Source organism: Hypanus sabinus, chromosome 10 (genome assembly GCF_030144855.1).
Source record: "Hypanus sabinus isolate sHypSab1 chromosome 10, sHypSab1.hap1, whole genome shotgun sequence".
Taxonomy (NCBI): Eukaryota; Metazoa; Chordata; class Chondrichthyes; order Myliobatiformes; family Dasyatidae; genus Hypanus; species Hypanus sabinus.
In genome coordinates this window covers 104,661,860-104,680,759 of record NC_082715.1, presented here as the reverse complement: position 1 = coordinate 104,680,759, position 18,900 = coordinate 104,661,860, and the positions used below count along the sequence as shown (strand labels likewise).

General features: G+C 40.2%; 1 protein-coding gene across 2 annotated transcripts in view; it reads left to right on the top strand.

The window, feature by feature from the left end:
- Window positions 1–18,900, top strand: part of ahi1 (Abelson helper integration site 1) — a 191,103-nt gene that overhangs the window by 159,274 nt on the left and 12,929 nt on the right. The window contains exons 24-25 of one of the 2 annotated variants that reach the window (XM_059982485.1): window positions 7,369–7,531; window positions 7,657–7,754. The exons of the other annotated variant lie outside the window; for it this stretch is intronic. Coding sequence (XP_059838468.1) covers window positions 7,369–7,531; window positions 7,657–7,754 — 261 coding nt within the window. The remainder of the gene's footprint in view (window positions 1–7,368; window positions 7,532–7,656; window positions 7,755–18,900) is intronic. 2 annotated transcript variants of the gene reach the window in all.

Genomic DNA, 18,900 nt, shown 5'->3' with positions numbered 1-18,900 from the left:
CAGAAGGACTTAGAGTTGGAGAATGGGCAAGAAAGTGGCAAATGAAATACAATGTTAGAAAATTCACAGTCATGCACTTTGGTAGTAGAAATAAATATGTGAACTATTTTCTAAACTGAGAAAATCCAAGTATCTGAGATGCAAAGGGTCATGAGAGTACTTGTGCAGAATGCCCTACAGATGAACTTGCAGGTAGAGTCGGTGGTGAGGAAGGCAAATGCTATGTTAGCATTAATTTTAAGAGGTCTAGAATACAAGAGCAAGAATGTGATGCTGAGGCTTTATAAGGCACTGGTGAGGCCTCACCTTGAGTACTGTGAACAGTTTTGGGCTTCTCAGATTATAAAAGATATGCTGGCATTGGAGAGGGTCCTGAGAAGGTTCACAAGGATGATTCCAGGAATGAAAAGGTTATCATTCAAGGAGCATTTGATGGCTGTGGGTCTGTACTCTGGAATTCAGAAGGATGAGAGGGGATCTCATTGAAACATTTCAAATGCTGAAAGGCCTAGATGGAGAAGATGTGGAAAGGATGTTTCCCATGGTGAGAGAGTCGAGGACAGGGGTCGGCAACGTTTACCACTGAAAGAGCCAATATGGACCCATTTCCCACAGAAAAGAAAACACTGGGAGCCACAAAACCCGTTTGACATTTAAAATGAAATAACACTGCATACAACGGTTTTTTTTGCCTTTATGCTATGTATAAACAAACTATAATATGTTGCATTTATGAAATTGATGAACTCCTGCAGAGAAAACGAAATTACATTTCTGCATGCAACAAAAACATTTTGAACTCCAAAAAAAAGACGTTGGGTTGAAGGTTACTCCATAGTTAGCCTACCTTGGATCGAAGAATTAAAAGAAAGCGCGCACTGGCGGGTGTCAGGCATTGGCAGTGGTGATGTATATTAATAGCGATAAAAAACACGTTGTAGCGGTGTAGTACTACACGCAGCGCTAAAATAAAGACACTGCAGTCAAAGGTAACTTTATTTGAACTAAACAGCCTTGATTTAAAGCCTCCCTCAACCCGTCCCCGTGGGCGCGGATGCTCCAAAAGACAAGTACTCACAAACCCCCGTAGGCTATCTCCCTTAGCCGGAACGGTGGCTAATTGTGAGCCGGTTCGGATGTGCCAGGAAATGGGGTCTCCACAACGTTTTTAGATTGTACAAGATCACCATAATCTTCAAATTTCGAATTACATTTCAAAAACTAACAAACTACGGGGAGCCGCAGCACAGAGATCAAAGAGCCGCGGGTTGCCGACCCTTGGTCTAGGACAAGAGAACACAGCCTCAGGATAGAGGGGCACCCTTTTGAAACACAGATGCGAAGAAATTTCTTTTGCCAAAGGGTGGTAAATTTATGGAATTTGTTGCCACATACAGCTGCAGAGGCCAGGTTGTTGGGTGTATTTAAGGCAGAAATTGATAGGTTCTTGATTGGACATGGCATCAAAGGTTACAGGAAGAAGGCCAGGAACAGAGATTGAGGAGGAGATAGAAAAAAGGATCAGCTATGATTAAATGGCGGAGCAGACTCAATGGGCCAGATGGCCTAATTCTACTCCTATGTCTTATAAAATCTACAGTCCTTAAAATCTCATACAAAATTGATACCTGTGAGAGTACTCTCTGTTGAGCATCAGTCTAGGTTTTGTGCTCGAGTCTCCAGAGTGACAGTTGGAACTGTGAGCTTCATTTAAGACTTAAGGACACCCTCTCTGGGTAGAGCTATCTTTTTGCAAATACAATATGTTTTGTTGGCTTGTGATCTAAGTCTTTTCCAAAGTGCATTTAGTAGAACACCACATTCACAAGATAAACTGCTTTATTATTTTATGTGTTCCCCTCTCAGACTTCAGTTGGTTGAAGACTCTGCTACTGTAACCAATGTACATACATGACTGATATTTGTAGGTTAGTTCAGAAAGTGAAAGAAATGTTTGGATCAGAACCTTAACTCTTAGAAAAGTGTTTTGATTAAAGATAACATTAAATCATTGTCTCTTAGATGATAATTTAAAACATTTCAGATTTTTTAGCTTCAATCATGTTCCCTAGTGTAATGCCCATATTAAATCTTATCAACATTTACTGATTGTTCATTCCCACAGTTTATTACAGCCCTTCCCTATGAGTGTGAGACACAAATGCACAGACACTGTCAGACATGTACCATCAAATTGTGTCAACTCTCATTTTGACATCTCTTGTACAAAGTTGTCTGATATGTCTGTGGGTCTTGACAGCTAAAGAAGGCATTAATCAGACAATTGAAGCCTTTACCTACGAAGTTCTCTAGTAATACAAAGAATCAATCTTCTTCACTTAGCATTCAAGCTAGTGTTCTTTCAACTGCCCTTCTGCCCATACCTGATTCTCTCCTTGCAACACCCTTTTCACAATCATCTCATTGCTTTGACTAATTCCTTTCATTGGTACATAAAATTATTATTTGCCAGTAAATGTGCTAACAGATGGTCTTAATTGCTGAAAACCTTGAAATTGTAATTGTTTATTATATTACTAATTATTAAAATCACTCCTCACATTTAAGTCCGAGTTGTCCTTCACTGTGTACAATTACTGCACAGTATCAAAGGAACTTCCCTTCACCATTTATTAATAAGTAAGCTAACAGTTCTCAAAGCTACAGAATGTTACCATGTGTTTGGAATTTGTATATAAATAAGCCAATAGTGAGCTATCCGAGTAGTATAGTATATAAAAAAAATGTATATGTCTCTTGCAAAATGTATATATCTCTTGCAAAATATGCTGGTCATCGGTAACTTGGTGATTCAGGACATCCTTTGTTATTTAAAAAGAAGGAACAATCTATCCTAGGATACTAATCCTCCTCCCAAGACAATCGGCCAAGTTCCAGGAAGATTCTGAATAAATTGAAATGTATTTAATAGCTTTTTCATCATTTTGATGGTGTAGAGTGACAAGCACTAAATAAGCATACGCCTAAGTACAAACCTCAAAAACCATAGCCTAATGAACTATGAAGATTGTAGACGACTTTATGTGATATAGACAGGCTGGTTGAACTGATAGATAGTTTCAGGTGAAAGTTACTGTTGAAAAATGCAAATTGGTACATTTTAAAAGGCAAGTAAAAAGAAGCAATATGGCTAGTGGGCATAATTCTAAAAGGAATCTTGTAACTAGTTTGGAGATATACGTACGTAGATATTTAATTGAAAGAACCAGGGCAAGATCAGAAAGAAGTTTTTTAAAAAATGGGAAATAAATTTTTAAAATGAAGAAAGGGACTGCAAAGGCAAGGAAAGTAATGACAAAACTTGAGAAAACAGTGTTTCAATCATAGCTGGGTGCCAGACTTTTAAAACAAATGGTCTTGGCAAATGTGGAGAGAAAGCTGTTGTTTTCTGTCTTTAGAATAATTTAGTTGTGAAGGTATCGCTTGAGCGTATTTACAGTCATCAAGGGCATTGACAGAGTGTAAGAAAGTTGCCCATTGATGGAGGGGCCATTAACAAGGGAACAGAATGAGTATGTTTGGCAGAATGAACAAAAGTAATGAGAAAAATCACTTTTATGCTGATTACTTCAAGTCTAGCTTGAACTTCTTGCTTGTAGATTGGGAAGGATTTATTTGTAGAATTCAAAAGGAAGCTGGATAATTATTTGAATAAAAAGAATTAGTAAGGCCAAAAGAGGAAAATGGGCCAGTGACTCTAGCTAGATTTCTTTTATCAATCATCTGAATAATTCCTTCCCATATCCTAATGATTCTATAAGAGCAACTTGGTGAGAAAATGCATTTTACTTTGCTGGTGATACATAGTGCAGCTACTGTATGCAAATGGTGGTGGGAATTCCTGTTTAATCTGCTGAATGAGATGGTAATAAAGTAGGCTTTTCTGTCCTGAATGACATGAAGCTTCTTCAGAGTTATTGGGATGCATTCACTCATGAGAGCCTCATATCACACTCCTGATTTATAATTTGGCATAAGGTAAGTCACTTGCTGGAGGATACAGATACTCAACCTCAGCTCTGGCTGCGAGTTATTGTTTTGGCTGATGCAGCTGTATTTTCAGTCAAATGAGTATTAGTAGTGGGACTCTCAACAAAGGTGATGCTCTTGAATGTTAGGAGTGGATTGTTATATAAAAATATACTCTATACTTCGAAGGACGTCATTTCACTTTGACAACATTTTGCTTTCTCGGGCAGCAAGTCAAACTGCACTAAGATTTCAGTGTAGAATGAATCTCATTCTCTTCAGTGTCTACAGCCATTGTAAGTAGGAAGTGCCATTTCCTGCAGGAACCAGGAACCAACATCCCACTTGTCAGAGACGACGGTCGTCTATTACTTGTGTGGCACAAATGCTGTTAGCCATTTATCAGCTCATGTTTGCTTGCCTATGTTTTTCTGCATACTGTTTCATTTGCTGAGGAGCTACAAATGGAATTGAAAATTGTGTAATCTTCAACAAGTAAGTCTACTTTTCTCACCTTATGAGAGCAGGATTGTTGTTGATGAAGCAGGTTAAACTGTTCAGATGTAACCCATTGCCTTCAGAAGCTCCTACACTCATATCCAGAACTACACTAATTCATCTCCAGCACTCACAACCATTTTTGCTTTTGTGAGGTATGGCTCCACCTTTGGAGTCATTTCTCCTTGATATTATTGATTATTGCTTTGGCATGGCTCCTTGTTAAGTTGAATGATGTTAGACACCTCTGGAGTTCAGCTCTTGGCTTCATTTCTGGGTGATAAAAGGTTACTAGTCTGAAGTTTGTCTTTCCACAGATGTTACCTGACCAGTTGAGAATTTCCAGTTCTTCCTGTTTCTATTTCAGTTTTCCAGCATCTGTAAGTTTTCAGTAATTGCCCAGTGTCAATTGGCCTTGCTTTGTCAAACGTATCCAGGCAAATTTTCACTTTGTGTGCTGGATACCAATAGAGTAACAGCACTGGAATGACTTGGCTATGGTGTGGCTAATTCTGGAGCACCAAAGCTACACATTTGTCTGGTTTCACATAACTTGCTTGGTCCACTTCTTGAAATCATGTGGACTGAATTGAATTGATTGAAAACTAGCTTCCATGGAGTTTTCAAGACGTAGCCATTCCTACTAATTCCACTATTCTTGCTTCTAGAAATATCAGCTAGCTCTCTAAGGAATTTGCACTTCTTACTTCCTGTGAAGACGAAGGGCACCCAAGGGTAAATTGGTGTGTCACATTGTCACATGTACTGAGGTACAGATAAAAACGTACCTTGCATACATTTATACAGATCGAGTCATTACAACAGTGTATTGAGGTAGTACAGGGCTGCCTGGCCTGCTGAGTCCCTCCAGCATTTTGTGTGTGTTGTTTTGGATTTCCAGAATCTGCAGATTTTCCTACGTTTGTGGAACAGAATATCCTTACTGGTTGCAGTCAATTAGTCATGAAGTCAGGGATCCATCGGGAGGAGTTGAGTCCCAGGTCTAGGAGTTCTGGGATGATCTTGCTTGGAATTGGTGTTGAAGGTAGAGTGATAGAAAATAATATAACATTGCTGTCTTTACCATCCAGATATTGCAAAGGGAGTTGGCATCCGCCAGTTTCAGCAGTAGGCAAATTGCAGTGGATTGAGGTTGTCTGGCAGGTTGGAGTTAATGCGTGCAATAACCAGCCTTACAAAGCACTTCATGGTGAAATATATCAGAACCTCCGGGCAGTAGTCATTAGGACAAGGTACCTTATCTCTGATCTACTGGGATAATAGTGCTCTTCTTAAAGCAGGTGGGAACCTCAAATTGAAGCAGAGAGAAGGGTAATATCTGCAAGTACCCCACCAGCTGACTTGTGCAGGATCTAAGGACATTTGGCACTGAATTATCAGAGCACTTTGCTCTGAAGAACCAAAATGCTATCAATGTGAAATGATGCCGTTAGATGTGTATATTTTTATATATATATATGATACCTCAACAAACAAAACAAGAAACACCAAAGTGTTTTCTTAGTCTTGTTGCTTTCAGCCAAATATACCAGAACCTTCATATTTAGCTCTAGTTTAGTTATCTGAAGTATTGCTTTTGGTTAAGGTATCTTGCATTGAGGGAGGGGAATTCCATTCAATCGTAATTATTTTTATACCACATTTTTATGAAACTTTAAAAAATGATAATAGAATTGCACTTGTTTTTAAATATCCTGTGCTGATGAACAATGGTAGAGTTTTGTGTTTGGAATTGCATGTGTGATCAATTTAACAGGTCTGTCTTATTTCTGAAAAAATCATCGGGTGGAAACTAAATCCTCTCTCTTAAAGGTGGACCTGTTACCTTCACAATTCAACATTCAGACCAAGAACAGTGTTGACACAGATGTAGGAGAAGCTGCTCACACCCTGATCTTGCAATCAGTTTGGGAAGAAGTCAGAAGGAAAAAAATTAAATCTTGTGGGTGGGGGAGTGGTGATGGGAGAAGAAATTTATTTAAGAGAATGATGATTTTTTTTTTAGAGATTATTTATTGAATTCTGAAGTACCTCCTATTTCTAGACTATTTGGTATTAAGTTGATTTTTATATTACCGACACTTTCAAAATGACAGGCTGATCACTTAATGTACAGCTGTCCTGTAACTCATCTTTGCAAGTTATTAATAGCAATAAAAAAAATCCCACTCAGACTTTCCAAAATGTATCAGTTTGTGATTGGGAATTAACCTTTTGAGTACTGCATGCTTTTACAGTTTTAGTGCAAACTTGTTAAACCCTGTAGCAGCATCAAAAATAAAGTTGTAGAAATGGATAACTATGGAATCATACAATTATCAATCAGTTCTGAAAAATAATTAAGATTATTAAGATAATTTTGCTACTGTAATCTCTATCAGATTAATAGTTTTTATTTTGATTAGTTCTTTGATCAGTAACAGTAAAAAAAGCAATTTCTATTTAATGCCTTAAAATATTTTTTTCACCATATTTAAGTGTCTGCAAGAGTGTAAAATGTGTCAAATGTAAACTGCTGGTTGGTTTTAGGCTCAGTTGTGTTAACATTCTCAGTCTGTTAGCAAATGAAGCTGCAGTCATTGTTTAATATGAGTACTTCATACAACAGCAGCTGTTGGAAACTAATCTTAGTGGTGTGGAATGTTTTAACATCTCTTGAATCCCACAATCTTTTATCTCACAGCTCCTGCTACGTTCCCACCACCTTTGATTCCATCAACAAAACCCTTAGACAGCCTCAACTCTTACCATATTGCAGCTTTGGTTTCAGCTGTCCTGATGCAGGAGGAAGTTAGTCTTAGGGGTTTCTCTTTGTGGCATGGTTGTGATAAAACTGTGGCGGTCTTATCTCTCCCTTAGGTTGTAGCTCTTTATGACTACACAGCGCATCGATCAGATGAGCTAACCATCCAGCGTTATGACATTATCCAAGTGCTGTACAAAGATAATGTGAACTGGTGGTTTGGTCGCTTAGCCAATGGAACACAGGGCTACTTTCCAGCAAATTATGTAGCTAATGAAAGTAAGTTGGCTTTCATTCTTCCTCCTTCATTTATATGTCTGTAACAGATAACACAAGATTTTTTTTCTTACTAGCTTTTAAAAAGAGGAACTTCAATATCTTGTGAAAATGTACCTTTTTAACAGGGATACATGAAGAAATACAGCCACAGCAACAGGGCAACAATCCTCCTTTAGTAACTGAAGATGAAGAGGCAGAAGTGAAATCCCCAACACCCACCAAGGTAGAAACAGTTTTTGAAAGTAGAGACAGTTAAAGTGGTATATTTTTAAGTTTACAAAATTAAGGCACTGCAGGTGCTGGTGAAATTAAGTATTTGGAAAGAGAAGCAGAGTTAAAATTGTATGTTAGTGACCTTGCATCAAAAGCAATAAGTTTTAGGTAAATAATGAGTCAAGGAAAAGTGGTAAGAGGGGAAAGAACAAAATAAGATCTGATCTAGTGTGTCAGGTAGGACAGAGAAAAGAGAAAAGTGAAAGCAGGTGGGAATGTAACAACATAAAAGATATGAGAAGGGAGCTATAATGGAACAGCAAAATCGCCACAATATCCAAAAATATTATAACAGTAATTGGGATTGCAGAATTAATTGAACATCACCATCCCATTCTGGTCCATGTCAGCTTTGCTGTTCCACATTGGTACTTAAGTACTGAGGAGCTAAATTATTGCACTAAATTATTTGAAAATGACAGTTGATTAATCACAAAATACTTTACTTAAAAGGGTCACAGCAGTGCTGCTGTGGCACAGTTCCATGATCTGAATTCAATCTTCACTTCATCAGCTGTCTGGGTGGAGTTTGCATGTATTCTCATACCATATGAATTTTGGCTGGATGCTCCAGTTTTCTCCTAGTTCCCTAAATTATCACTGTAAATTGCCTCTTAGTTTAGGTAAGTATTAAAAATACCATAAAGAGTTGATGAGCATGTGACAGAGAAAAGAGGGGAAAGGATTAGGGTAGATTGCCAGGAGCTAGCATGGGTGTATGTTATAAATGTCTTAAACAATGAAGGATCATATCCCATTTTGTTTAGGGCACACAAGCACCTAAAGCTTTTAATATACATGGTTGGATCAAGCCAGCTCAATGAGATCGGAGTATGATTTACTTGCAGTTATTGGGGAGTTAACAATTGAGAGCTCAGCTACACAGAAGTTTGGAGCTGCAGCATTTCAGGAGATTTTTGAGAATGTTAAGTTGGAACCCTCTTTTTATTGAAGAAAATAAGTGAATCACAGCATTATACAGCGCAGAGAGGTCCTTTGACCCAACACATCCATGTCCACAAAGCTGCCTTACTCAGCTCATCTCGTTTGTATGCATTTAGCCCATGTCCCTCTAAACCAGGACATCCAAGCTGGGGTTCATGGACCTCTCAGATAAAGGTAGGGGTACATGGGATAAAAATATTTCGACATCCCCTGCTGTAAATCTTTCCTATCCACAAATCCGTCCAAATGTGTTTTATGCCTATTTCTACGACTTACTCTCACACCAAGTTCCATATACTCACATGGTGTGGGGCTGGGCAGAAACAGAGTGCTAAAGGTGGAGAGAAAAAAGTATTTTGACCAAGAAGGCTGCTTCCCTTCAGAGAGAAATACTCAGAGCTCCACACAGGAGCTCCCCAATGCTATAAGGAGCATTACATCGAAAGACAAAGGTTTTCAAAGTCAGTGGGAGGTCAAGAATGTGTCTTTAGTTCAGAGAGGCATGAATACTTAATACAGGCCTCCTGGTAATGCACAGCAGCCACAAATGATAACAAATCAAATGAAACCCGAAGCCCTATAACAATGAAGCTCCCATTCTATTCCTGAGTTATTAATCTCTTTTGCACAAATCACAAAAAGCAAACATTTTAATATGTCAAATTTTATTGTATCTCCAAGAGCAGAACCATTCACTCAGTATACAGCTTTGCCTCTGTACAGTGGTCTGTGGTGGCTGGAGCCTAGCTGATGGATGGTTGCTATTTGCAAGGTGTAGGAAATTGTAAATGATCACTGGTTAGCATAAGCAATACTAGGCTCAGGTGGCTTAACTTTGGACTCTGCCATCTTGTTATGAGCTGTCTGGGCCAGACAGCTGATGGGCAACTCTGAAGACACTATTGGAGTGCTTATGGTGGGAGCACAAATATAATACCTTGATTACTGCCCTTTGGACAAATGCTACCCCTCTAGGAGAGTACTTAAGCAATGCAAGCAATCACATCTTGGCATCTTCAATTACTCATATGGAGTTGCTGAGCATTGCCATGCTAGTAGATTAATTACAACGTTGGAACAGGTTATTTTATGTACCTTCATGCACCTCACACAGACTTCCAAATATGACAAACAATATCTTTAGTAAGTAGTTGTGTATACTTAACAGTATTTAATACCCATGAATTAGCTACAGGACACTTGTCAGATCCTGCCCCAAATCCATCCCTTGCTATCCACAAAGCTTTAGCATTTGAGCATTTCTGTGATTGTTCTTTGAACTATATATTAAAAATTGACAGTTTAACACCAACATTTTCAAAAGTGTAAATGGCTAAGTAGCAGGAAACAGAAACTAGTTGTGCAAAGTTGTTTTTCAAACTGGAGTGAATGATATAATGGAGTTCCCCAGGGGTCAACATTTGGCAGCTGTTTTTCTTAATATAAATGACTTGGACTTGGATGTGCAAGGCAGAGTTTCTAAATTTGCAGATGACCCAAAACTCAAGAGGTGTAGTGAACTGTGAATAGGTTAGTAATAGTATTCCAAGAGATGTAGATAGGCAGGTGCAACGAGAAATGGATGGCAGATAAAAATATAAGAAATAAAACAAAATGAGATGAGGCAGTATAAATTAAAGTGCACAATCTTAAAGAGTTAGAAAAATATAAAAATCTGCATATATGTGTGCATACCTTTTTGGAAGTACAAGGCAGATTCAGAAATTTGTTAAAGAAGAATACAAGATAAGCTTTATAAGTAGAAGCAAGAAAGTCATGAATGAACTTTTATAAAGCATCTCGAGACTTGTGTCCAAATCTGTGTGCAAAGCCTTTATGAAAGATGTAAAGGCTTCAGAGTGGGCACAGAAGAAATTAATCTAAATGATTTTGGGGCTAAGAAGTTTATATGGATAGACTGGTGAAGCTGGGACTGATCTACTTTAAACAGAGAAGGTTTGGGGATTGGGTATTTGAAGTCATGGTACTGATGTGGCAGATTGAGAAACCACTGTTCCCTTTGTCAGAAAGGTCAAAAAGTGTGACATATAGAATAAGGGTGCTTGGTAAAATAAGCAAAACTGGCATGATTTTTTTTTTAACACAGCGAGTTGATTAGCGTTTGCAGTGCAAACCAAAGGGTTGCAATGGTTTGCTACTCTCCTAATTATCTGAAGTGGTAAAATTTGGCAGCAAAGCATGTTATGAAATACAAAAGAAGAGAGGAATGAAGGTCTGTGTAGTGTGGAAGATAGGAGATAGTAAATGACATAAACACCTGTGATGGCATTTGTAATAAAGTTTCTGGAAGGTGCAGATGGAAACAGCAATGCCATTATCTGAAATTGCTGAACTCTGTATCAAGTCCAAAAGCTGTAATATTGAAAGTGGTGCTGGTGGAGGTCAGAGTGGGAGTGCCACTGCAATTAAATTGACAAGCACCACAAACTCAGAATAATGCTTGCACTTTCAATGGGTGTGTAATGTCACCTAATCTGCATCAGTGGAGCAGATTACTTTGTGAAGATTGAGTACTGTTCAAAGCTTTTTCACTCAGAAAGAATATTTGAATGATAAAACAGAGAACTCAAACGAAAGGTTTTTCATCTTGCAGTTGTATGAAGGATGTCATGAATAGAGTATGAAGTTTGTAAGTTATAAGTGAATCTGCTTATCACAGAGTGAACAATTTGTTTTGAAAAGGTAAAAGATGAGAAAAGGCTAAAGGTATATTTTATATTTGAATCAGACTGGAAACATCAGAAATGATGCAGGATGATTCATTGAAAATGCAGGAAAGTAAAGATGGGGAAACTCCTATCATGATTGTGGGAAGGAGTGAAGAGGTAAAAGCAGAATTGAGGGAAATGTTTTATTTAATTTGGTAGAGGGGAATCCTTCAGTAAAAGGAAAGATAAAGTAGAAAATGCCTCAGCTAGACTGTCAAAATATGACTTGTTTTAACTGCAGATAATGATGTCGTGGAGGTCATTTTACAAAATCAGAAGACTAGATTTTGACTCTGACAGCATTAGGATGTCCCAAAGCACTTTATAGCCAATGAAATAATGTAATTGCCTTGTAGTGTAAGTTATGTGGCAGCCTGTTCACAGACTGTAAGCCCTCACAAACAGCCAAGAGAAAAAAAATAGGTACTTTAAAAACATAGAACACTGCAGTCCCTTCAGCCCACGATGTTGTGCTGAGCTTGTATCCTACTCTAAGATCTATCTAAGCCTTCCCTACTACGTAGCCCTCCATTTTTGTATGTGCCTATATAAGAGTTTCTTAAATATCCCTAGTATATCTGCCTCTACCACCAACCCTGGCAGGACAATTTTTTACACTCTCTGTATAAGCAAAAACCTACTCGGACATCCCATCTATTCTTTCCTCGAATCACCTTAAAATTATGCTGCACTTATTAACCATTTACATTCTTGGCAAAAGTCTTTGGCCATCCACTCAGTTTATGCTTAATATCATCTTGTGTGCCTCTATCAAGTCACCTCTCATCCTCTTTCACTCTAAAGAAAAATGCCCTAACTTGCTCAATCTATCCTCATGAGACATACTTTCTAATCCAGGCAGCATCCTGGTAAATCTCTGCACCCTCTCTAAAGCTTTCACATCCTTCCTATAATGAGGCAACCAGACCTGAACACAATATTCCAAGTATGGTGTAACTACATGGCTCTTGAACTCAATTTCCTGACTGATGAAGGCCTTCTTCACCCCCTATCAACTTGAGCAGCAACTATGAGGGGTCTGTGGAGGAAAACCCCCAAATCCCACTGTTCGTCACACTGCTAAGAATCCTGTTATTAGCCATGTATCCTGCCTTCAAGTTCAACCTTACAAAGTGAGTCCGTTCACTTTTCTAGATTAAACTACATCGGCCACTTCTCAGCCCAGCTCTGTTGTAAACGTGACAGCCTTCTACATTATCCACAACTACAACCACCTTTGTGTCATCAACCTATTAACCTTCCCTTCCAATTCCTTATCCAAGTCATTTATGAAAATCCCAGAATAGATCCCTGCTGAATCCCACTGGTCACTGACATCAGGATGAAAATGCTCCACCTACAACCACTTTCTGTCTCTTATAGGCAAGCTAATTCTGAATCCACACAGCCAAGCTTCCCTAGATCCCATGCCACCTGGCTTATTGAATGAACCTACCATGGGGAGCCTTACCAAGCTTCTTACTAAAATCCATATACACCACATCCACTGCTCTACCTTCATCAATGTGCTTTGTCACATATTAAAATAATTCAGTCAAGATCGTGAGGCATGATATGTCCCTCACAAAGCTGACTCTCCCTAATCAGACTATGCTTCTCCAAATGCTCGTAATCCTGCTTCTAACAATCCTTTTCAATAATTTTTCCACCATGGAAGAAGGACTTACTGGTCTATAACTCCCAGGGTTATCCCTACTCCTAGAGGATTAATATTTACCACCCTCCAATCATGTCGTACTACTCCTGTGGTCAGTGAGGACACAAAGATCATCGCCAAATATGCAGCCATTTCTTTCCTCGAGTCTTATAGTAACCTGGGTTATATCCCCTCCACTTGACTGTCCTAAGATTTTTCTCCAAGAGTTCCAGCACATCCTCTTTCTTAATGTTGATATTTTCCTGCATAACAGATGCTTCAAGTTGTCCTCACAAACAAGAGAGTCCCTCTCAATGGTGAATACTAAAGGAAGGAACTCATTAAGGTCCTTCCCTACCCCTTCAGACTCCAGACACATGTTTCCTATTTTATCCCTGTCCTTTTTCCCTATCCTTACACTAGGCATTCTCCTGTTCTTCACATGTACGTAGAATGCCTTACGGGTAAGCCCACTTGCTGAGGCCTTCTCATGCCCCTTTCTAGCTTTCCTAAGTGCATTCTTCAGTACATTCCTGGCTACCTTGTAACTCTCGAGCCCTGTCTGATCCTTGTTTCTTATACTTGAAGTAAGCTGCTTTCTTCCTCTTGACTAGATGTTATACATCTGTTTGTCAGCCATGATCCCTTCACCTTAGCATCATTTCCCTACTTTAGTGGGACAAACCTATCCAGAACCCCATGCAAATGCTTTCTAAACAACCTCCGTGTGCTGTTGTGCATTTGCCTGTGTAAATCATTCCAAACTTATGCTTCCAAGTTCCTCCCCAATAGGCTAATAATTCCCCCTTCCCCAATTAAATTCTTTGCCATACTGTCTACTTCTATCCCTGTCCAAGGCTAAGATGAAGGTCAGGGAATTGTGGTCACTATTTCCAATACGTTCCACTACTGAAGGAACTAACACCTGATCTAGCCTAGTACCAGATCCAGCATGGCCGCTCCTCTAGTCCGCCTACCTACATTCAGTATTGTGTCATGGATTCTTCCTGGATGCACCTAACAAATTCCGCCCCATCTAAACCTGTTGCACCAAGGAGGTACAAATCAATATTGTAACCTGTGACAACTACCCTGTTACTTTCACAGCTTTCCAAACGTTACCTTTCAATCTGCTCCTCATGTCTCTTTTGCTATTGGTGGTTGTATGGTATACTTACAATAAAGTGATTGCTCCCTTCCTGTTTCTAAATTCCACCTGCATCTACTCTGTAAACCATCCCTCCACAACATCCTCCCTTTCTGTTGTTGTGATGCTATCCCTAATCAGCAATGCTACTCCCCCACTTCTTTTACATCCCTCCTGTCCCTTTTTTTAATATCTAAACCCCAGAACATCCAGCAGCTATTCCTGCCCTTGTGACAGCTAAGCTTCTGTAATGGTCACGACGTCATAGTTTGCTTTACTGATCTATGCATTACGTTCATCACCATTGTTGCTGATACTGCTTGCATACTCACATCAGCAGAGACTCCCTCACCCAGGATCTATTCTCGCTGTTGCCATCAGGACGAAGGTATGGGAACCTCAGGATTCTCACCAGTAGTTTCAGGAATACAGCAGTTATTATCCCTCAACTATCAGGCTCTTGAACCAAAAGGGATAAGTTCACTCCACTTCATCATTGAAATGTTCCTGCAAGCAATGGACTAACTTTCAAGCGCTCTTCATCTCATGTTTTTGAAATTTATTGCTTATCTCTTTATTGTTATTAGTTCTTTCTTTTTGTGTTGACCACCCATGCTGGTGTGATTTTTTTTTTGGTTATATAATGGTTATTATTCTATTTAGTAGAATATTGAGTATGCTGACAAGAAAATGAATCTCAGGGTTGTATATGGTGACATGTATGTATTTTGGTAATAAATTTACTTTGAACTTTAAAATAGACTCACTTCAACCCGCAAATGCAATTTTGCCCTAACAATTGCCTATCCTTCCCTATAGTCTCTCTATGCACTGCAATTACCGGTACACCAACTGCTCCATTCTCTGACAATGCTATTGACCCAATCTGAGACCTCCCTGATCCTGGAACCTAGGAAGCAACATACCATCTGAGTCTCTGTCATGTCCACAGAATCTCCTATCTGCTCCCTTAGATGTTGAATCCCCTCTCATCACCACAATTCTCCCCATCTCCTTTCTGAATCACAGAGCCAGGATCAGTCTGCCAGAGACCTGGGAGGTGTGACTTTTGTCTTGTAGGCCATTCTGACCAACTGTATGCAAAGCAGTATATTTGTTATTGTGGAGAATGGCCACATGGATAATCTGCAATGGCAGCCTATTCCCTTTCCTTCTCCTGACAATCACCCAGCTCCTGTGTCCTGCAACTTAGAGATGACTAACCCCTGCAGTTATTGTATATTACCTACTCATTCTCCCATATGAGACAGCTATGCAGCTCCAGTTCCATATAACAGTTTGTAAGGAGCTGGATGCTCTTAGCGCAGTTGCAGTTATTGGGCCGAGTTGGAGTTCTGGGACCTAACATCTGACATGAATAACACATCACTGACATTGAAAACATTCTCGCTACTCTAGCTAAGCACTTACAGACAAAGAAAGAAAGAAACTTACCTTAGCCTTTGCCTCTTCTCGTCAAAGGTATTGAGCCAAAATCTTAATGCTCTGCACTTTAACACTGTCTACTCCAATAGTGGCCGGTCTGCTTAAACTGCACTTATTTTTATAGGCCTTTGCCAAGTGCCTAATAAAGTACAGTACCTCAAGCCCACCAAAAAGATCTGAAAGGCCTGGCTTGAATATTAAATTTCAGGCTCAGCTCACTCAACTCCAGACAAGCAACTGCTCCCACCTCTCACCTCCTAATATGAGCCGAAAGTCATCCATCTGTAACTCCAGTTTCCAATGTGGTCTGGAAGGAGCCCCAGCTGGATGCACTGCATGCAGATGTAGTTACCAGGGGTACTGCTCAAAACTTTATTTAAGTGTAGTTGAAGAATAAATCATGACCAGGATATCAGTGAAAACCTCCCTGATTATTTTCAAATGACCACTGACCTATGTGGGAAGGTGGATGGGAATTTAATTAACATCTCACTGAAAAAACTGCATGTTTTGTAGTGCTGCACTCCCTCATTACTGTTCTGAATTTTCGCCGTAAGCTGAGTTTGACTAAATGGAAGGACATTTAGGTTACATTTATAGAAATATGACTGAAATGTAAATGGGCCATAAATCAAATCAAATCTGATCAGATTACACTGTCATTGCTACAGTGTTTCTCAGATGCTATACAAATTATTATTAAGATACTGAAAAATCTTCATATGTTGTAGTTGAGTACAACTAGATACTGTGGGCAAGTGCTTACTACAGAAAAAGAAATACGTGCAAAATTTTGTCTTACAGCCTCTTGAGTTTGCTCCTCCATTTAGCAAAATTAAGACAGATTCTATATTTCATCCACTTTCCCATCTGATGCCCATTTTCAAAACTACTTTGATCTCAGTCTGTATATTTAATAACTGTGCACTCCTGACCCTTGGGCATGTTCCAAAGATGTACCATCCTTTAGAGAAAAATGTACTCCTTGTTTCAGTCCTTAAATGTTCAGTGCCTTATCCTGAGGCTTTGCCCCTCTCCAGCCAGAGATGGATAGTGCAGAGCTGCCAGTATCCATTGAGGTCATGGGTCAGACTTAGTTGTTTTTTCAATCATAGAATGGTTTTGCAGACAGAGTGGGGAGTTAGAGGTCAGATTAGAGTTTAGGGGCAAGGATGTGAAGAGTTAGAAATCAGGTTGGAATCTAGGCCTCAGCTCTGCACTCCACTTATGAAGCAGGTGCATATATACGAGACCTTGTTGACAGCCTTTTCCACTACAAACGGTCCCATGTAATGCAGAGCCAATTTGCAGCTCTTGACTTTCAAGGGAAGATCCCAGGATGCCAACCAGACCCCCTCTCCTGGCTTGAATGACCTTTCCTGACGGCAGAGCCGATCAGACTAACGGGCATGTTGTTTCTGAGTGCATAGCAGAGAAGCCCTGGCTTGTCTCCCATGTGTGCTTATAGTGCTGGATCAGCTGTTCAGCAGCAGGAACTGCTACATCAATCCCCTGATCAGGGAAGAGCAGTGGCTGGAATCTTTTCTGGCATTCAAAGAGAGACATACCCGTGGAGATAGACTGGAGATTATTGTGTCAATCTCTGCCTAAACCTATTGGGAGCTCCAAGACATGAGGTTGGAATAGGCAAGACAGTGCGCGGTTGTCTCCCAACCCCTGGTTCACACTCTCAGTCTGGCCAGTGGATCAGGAGTGGAACCCAGACACAAGGCTTCTACAAAGAGCAGAAAGCCTTCCAAAAGTGGGAAGTGAACTATGGTCCATGATCAGACACTATGTCTTGAGTGTGGCAGTCTCACAGGATGATGGGAGCTTGAGGAGGATAATGAAATGGGCAGCCTTGAAAAATCGATCCACAGTGACCAAAGTGGTGGTGCTTCCATTAGACAGGGGCAGCCTAATGATGAAATCAACTGAGAGCTGAGACCAGGGACGGTGGGACACAGGCAGTGGACATAGCAGAACCACAGGACACTGGCGTGATATCTTGTTCTGAGTGCAGGTAGGACAAGTAGATACAAGGTCGAGGTCCTTCTGGGACATAGATGACCACCAACATTGTCTTTTTATAAACTCTCTCTTTATAAACTTCACGAGTTTATAAACTTTATAAACTTCTGAATTCCCGGATGTCCAGCCAAACTGGAGGAGTGACCCCATTCCAACACTTTGGAGTGCACCGTAGCAAGGACAAATAGCTGGTTGGGAGGTCCCCCACCTTGGCCTGGGTCTGACTGTTGAGCAGCCTTCAACTCTGCCTCTATTCCCCAGATTACTGAAGCAGCGATACACAAGCGAAGGAAAATGGGCTCTGGATCGGCATTGTCCTCAGATCTGTCATACTACTGGGAGACTGCATCAACCTTTGTATTCTAGCAGCCAGGGCAATAGGTGAGGATGAAATTAAACCAAGTAAAGAAGAGAGTCTACTGGGCTTGATGAGAGTTGAGTCTCTTTGCATCCTGAGAGGTTCTTGTGATCTGTCCAGACCAAGAAAGGATGTTCTGCCCCCTCCAGCCAGTGTCACCATTCCTCCAAGGCCTCCTTGACAGCTAGAAGTTCCAGGTTCCCAACATCATAGTTCCTCTCAGCTGGAGTCAAGCAACGGGAAAGAACACAAGGGTGCAGCCGGCTGTTCGCAGACGAGCGCTGAGAGAGGACAGCTCCAATGCCAACATCAGATGCATCCACTTGAACTATGAATGGCTGTGATGGGTCTGGGTATTGCAGCAGTAGGGCAGTGGTGAAATGTCACTTGAGCTCCAAAAATGCTTGTTTGGCAACATCCATCCAACAGAATCCTGCCGAGGTCTTCCTGGTGAGTGCATTTATGGAGCAGCGTTAGAGCCAAAATTCTGGATGAAGCGGTGATAAAAGTTCACAAACCCCATGAACCACCCTATCTGTTTGACTGTAGGTGGTTTGGGCCACTCTGTAACTGCCTGAGCTTTACTAGGGCCCAATTGAACACTGAATGAGGTAAGTATATAGCTCAAAAACGACACCTGGTCTTCATGGAACTCACATTTTTCGGGCTTGGAGTAAAGGTTATTTTCAGGGAGCCATATGAGAACTCTTTGGACGTGCTGGACATGTTCCTGATGAGAGCAGGAATGGATCAGGATGTCATCTAAATACACAAACACAAACT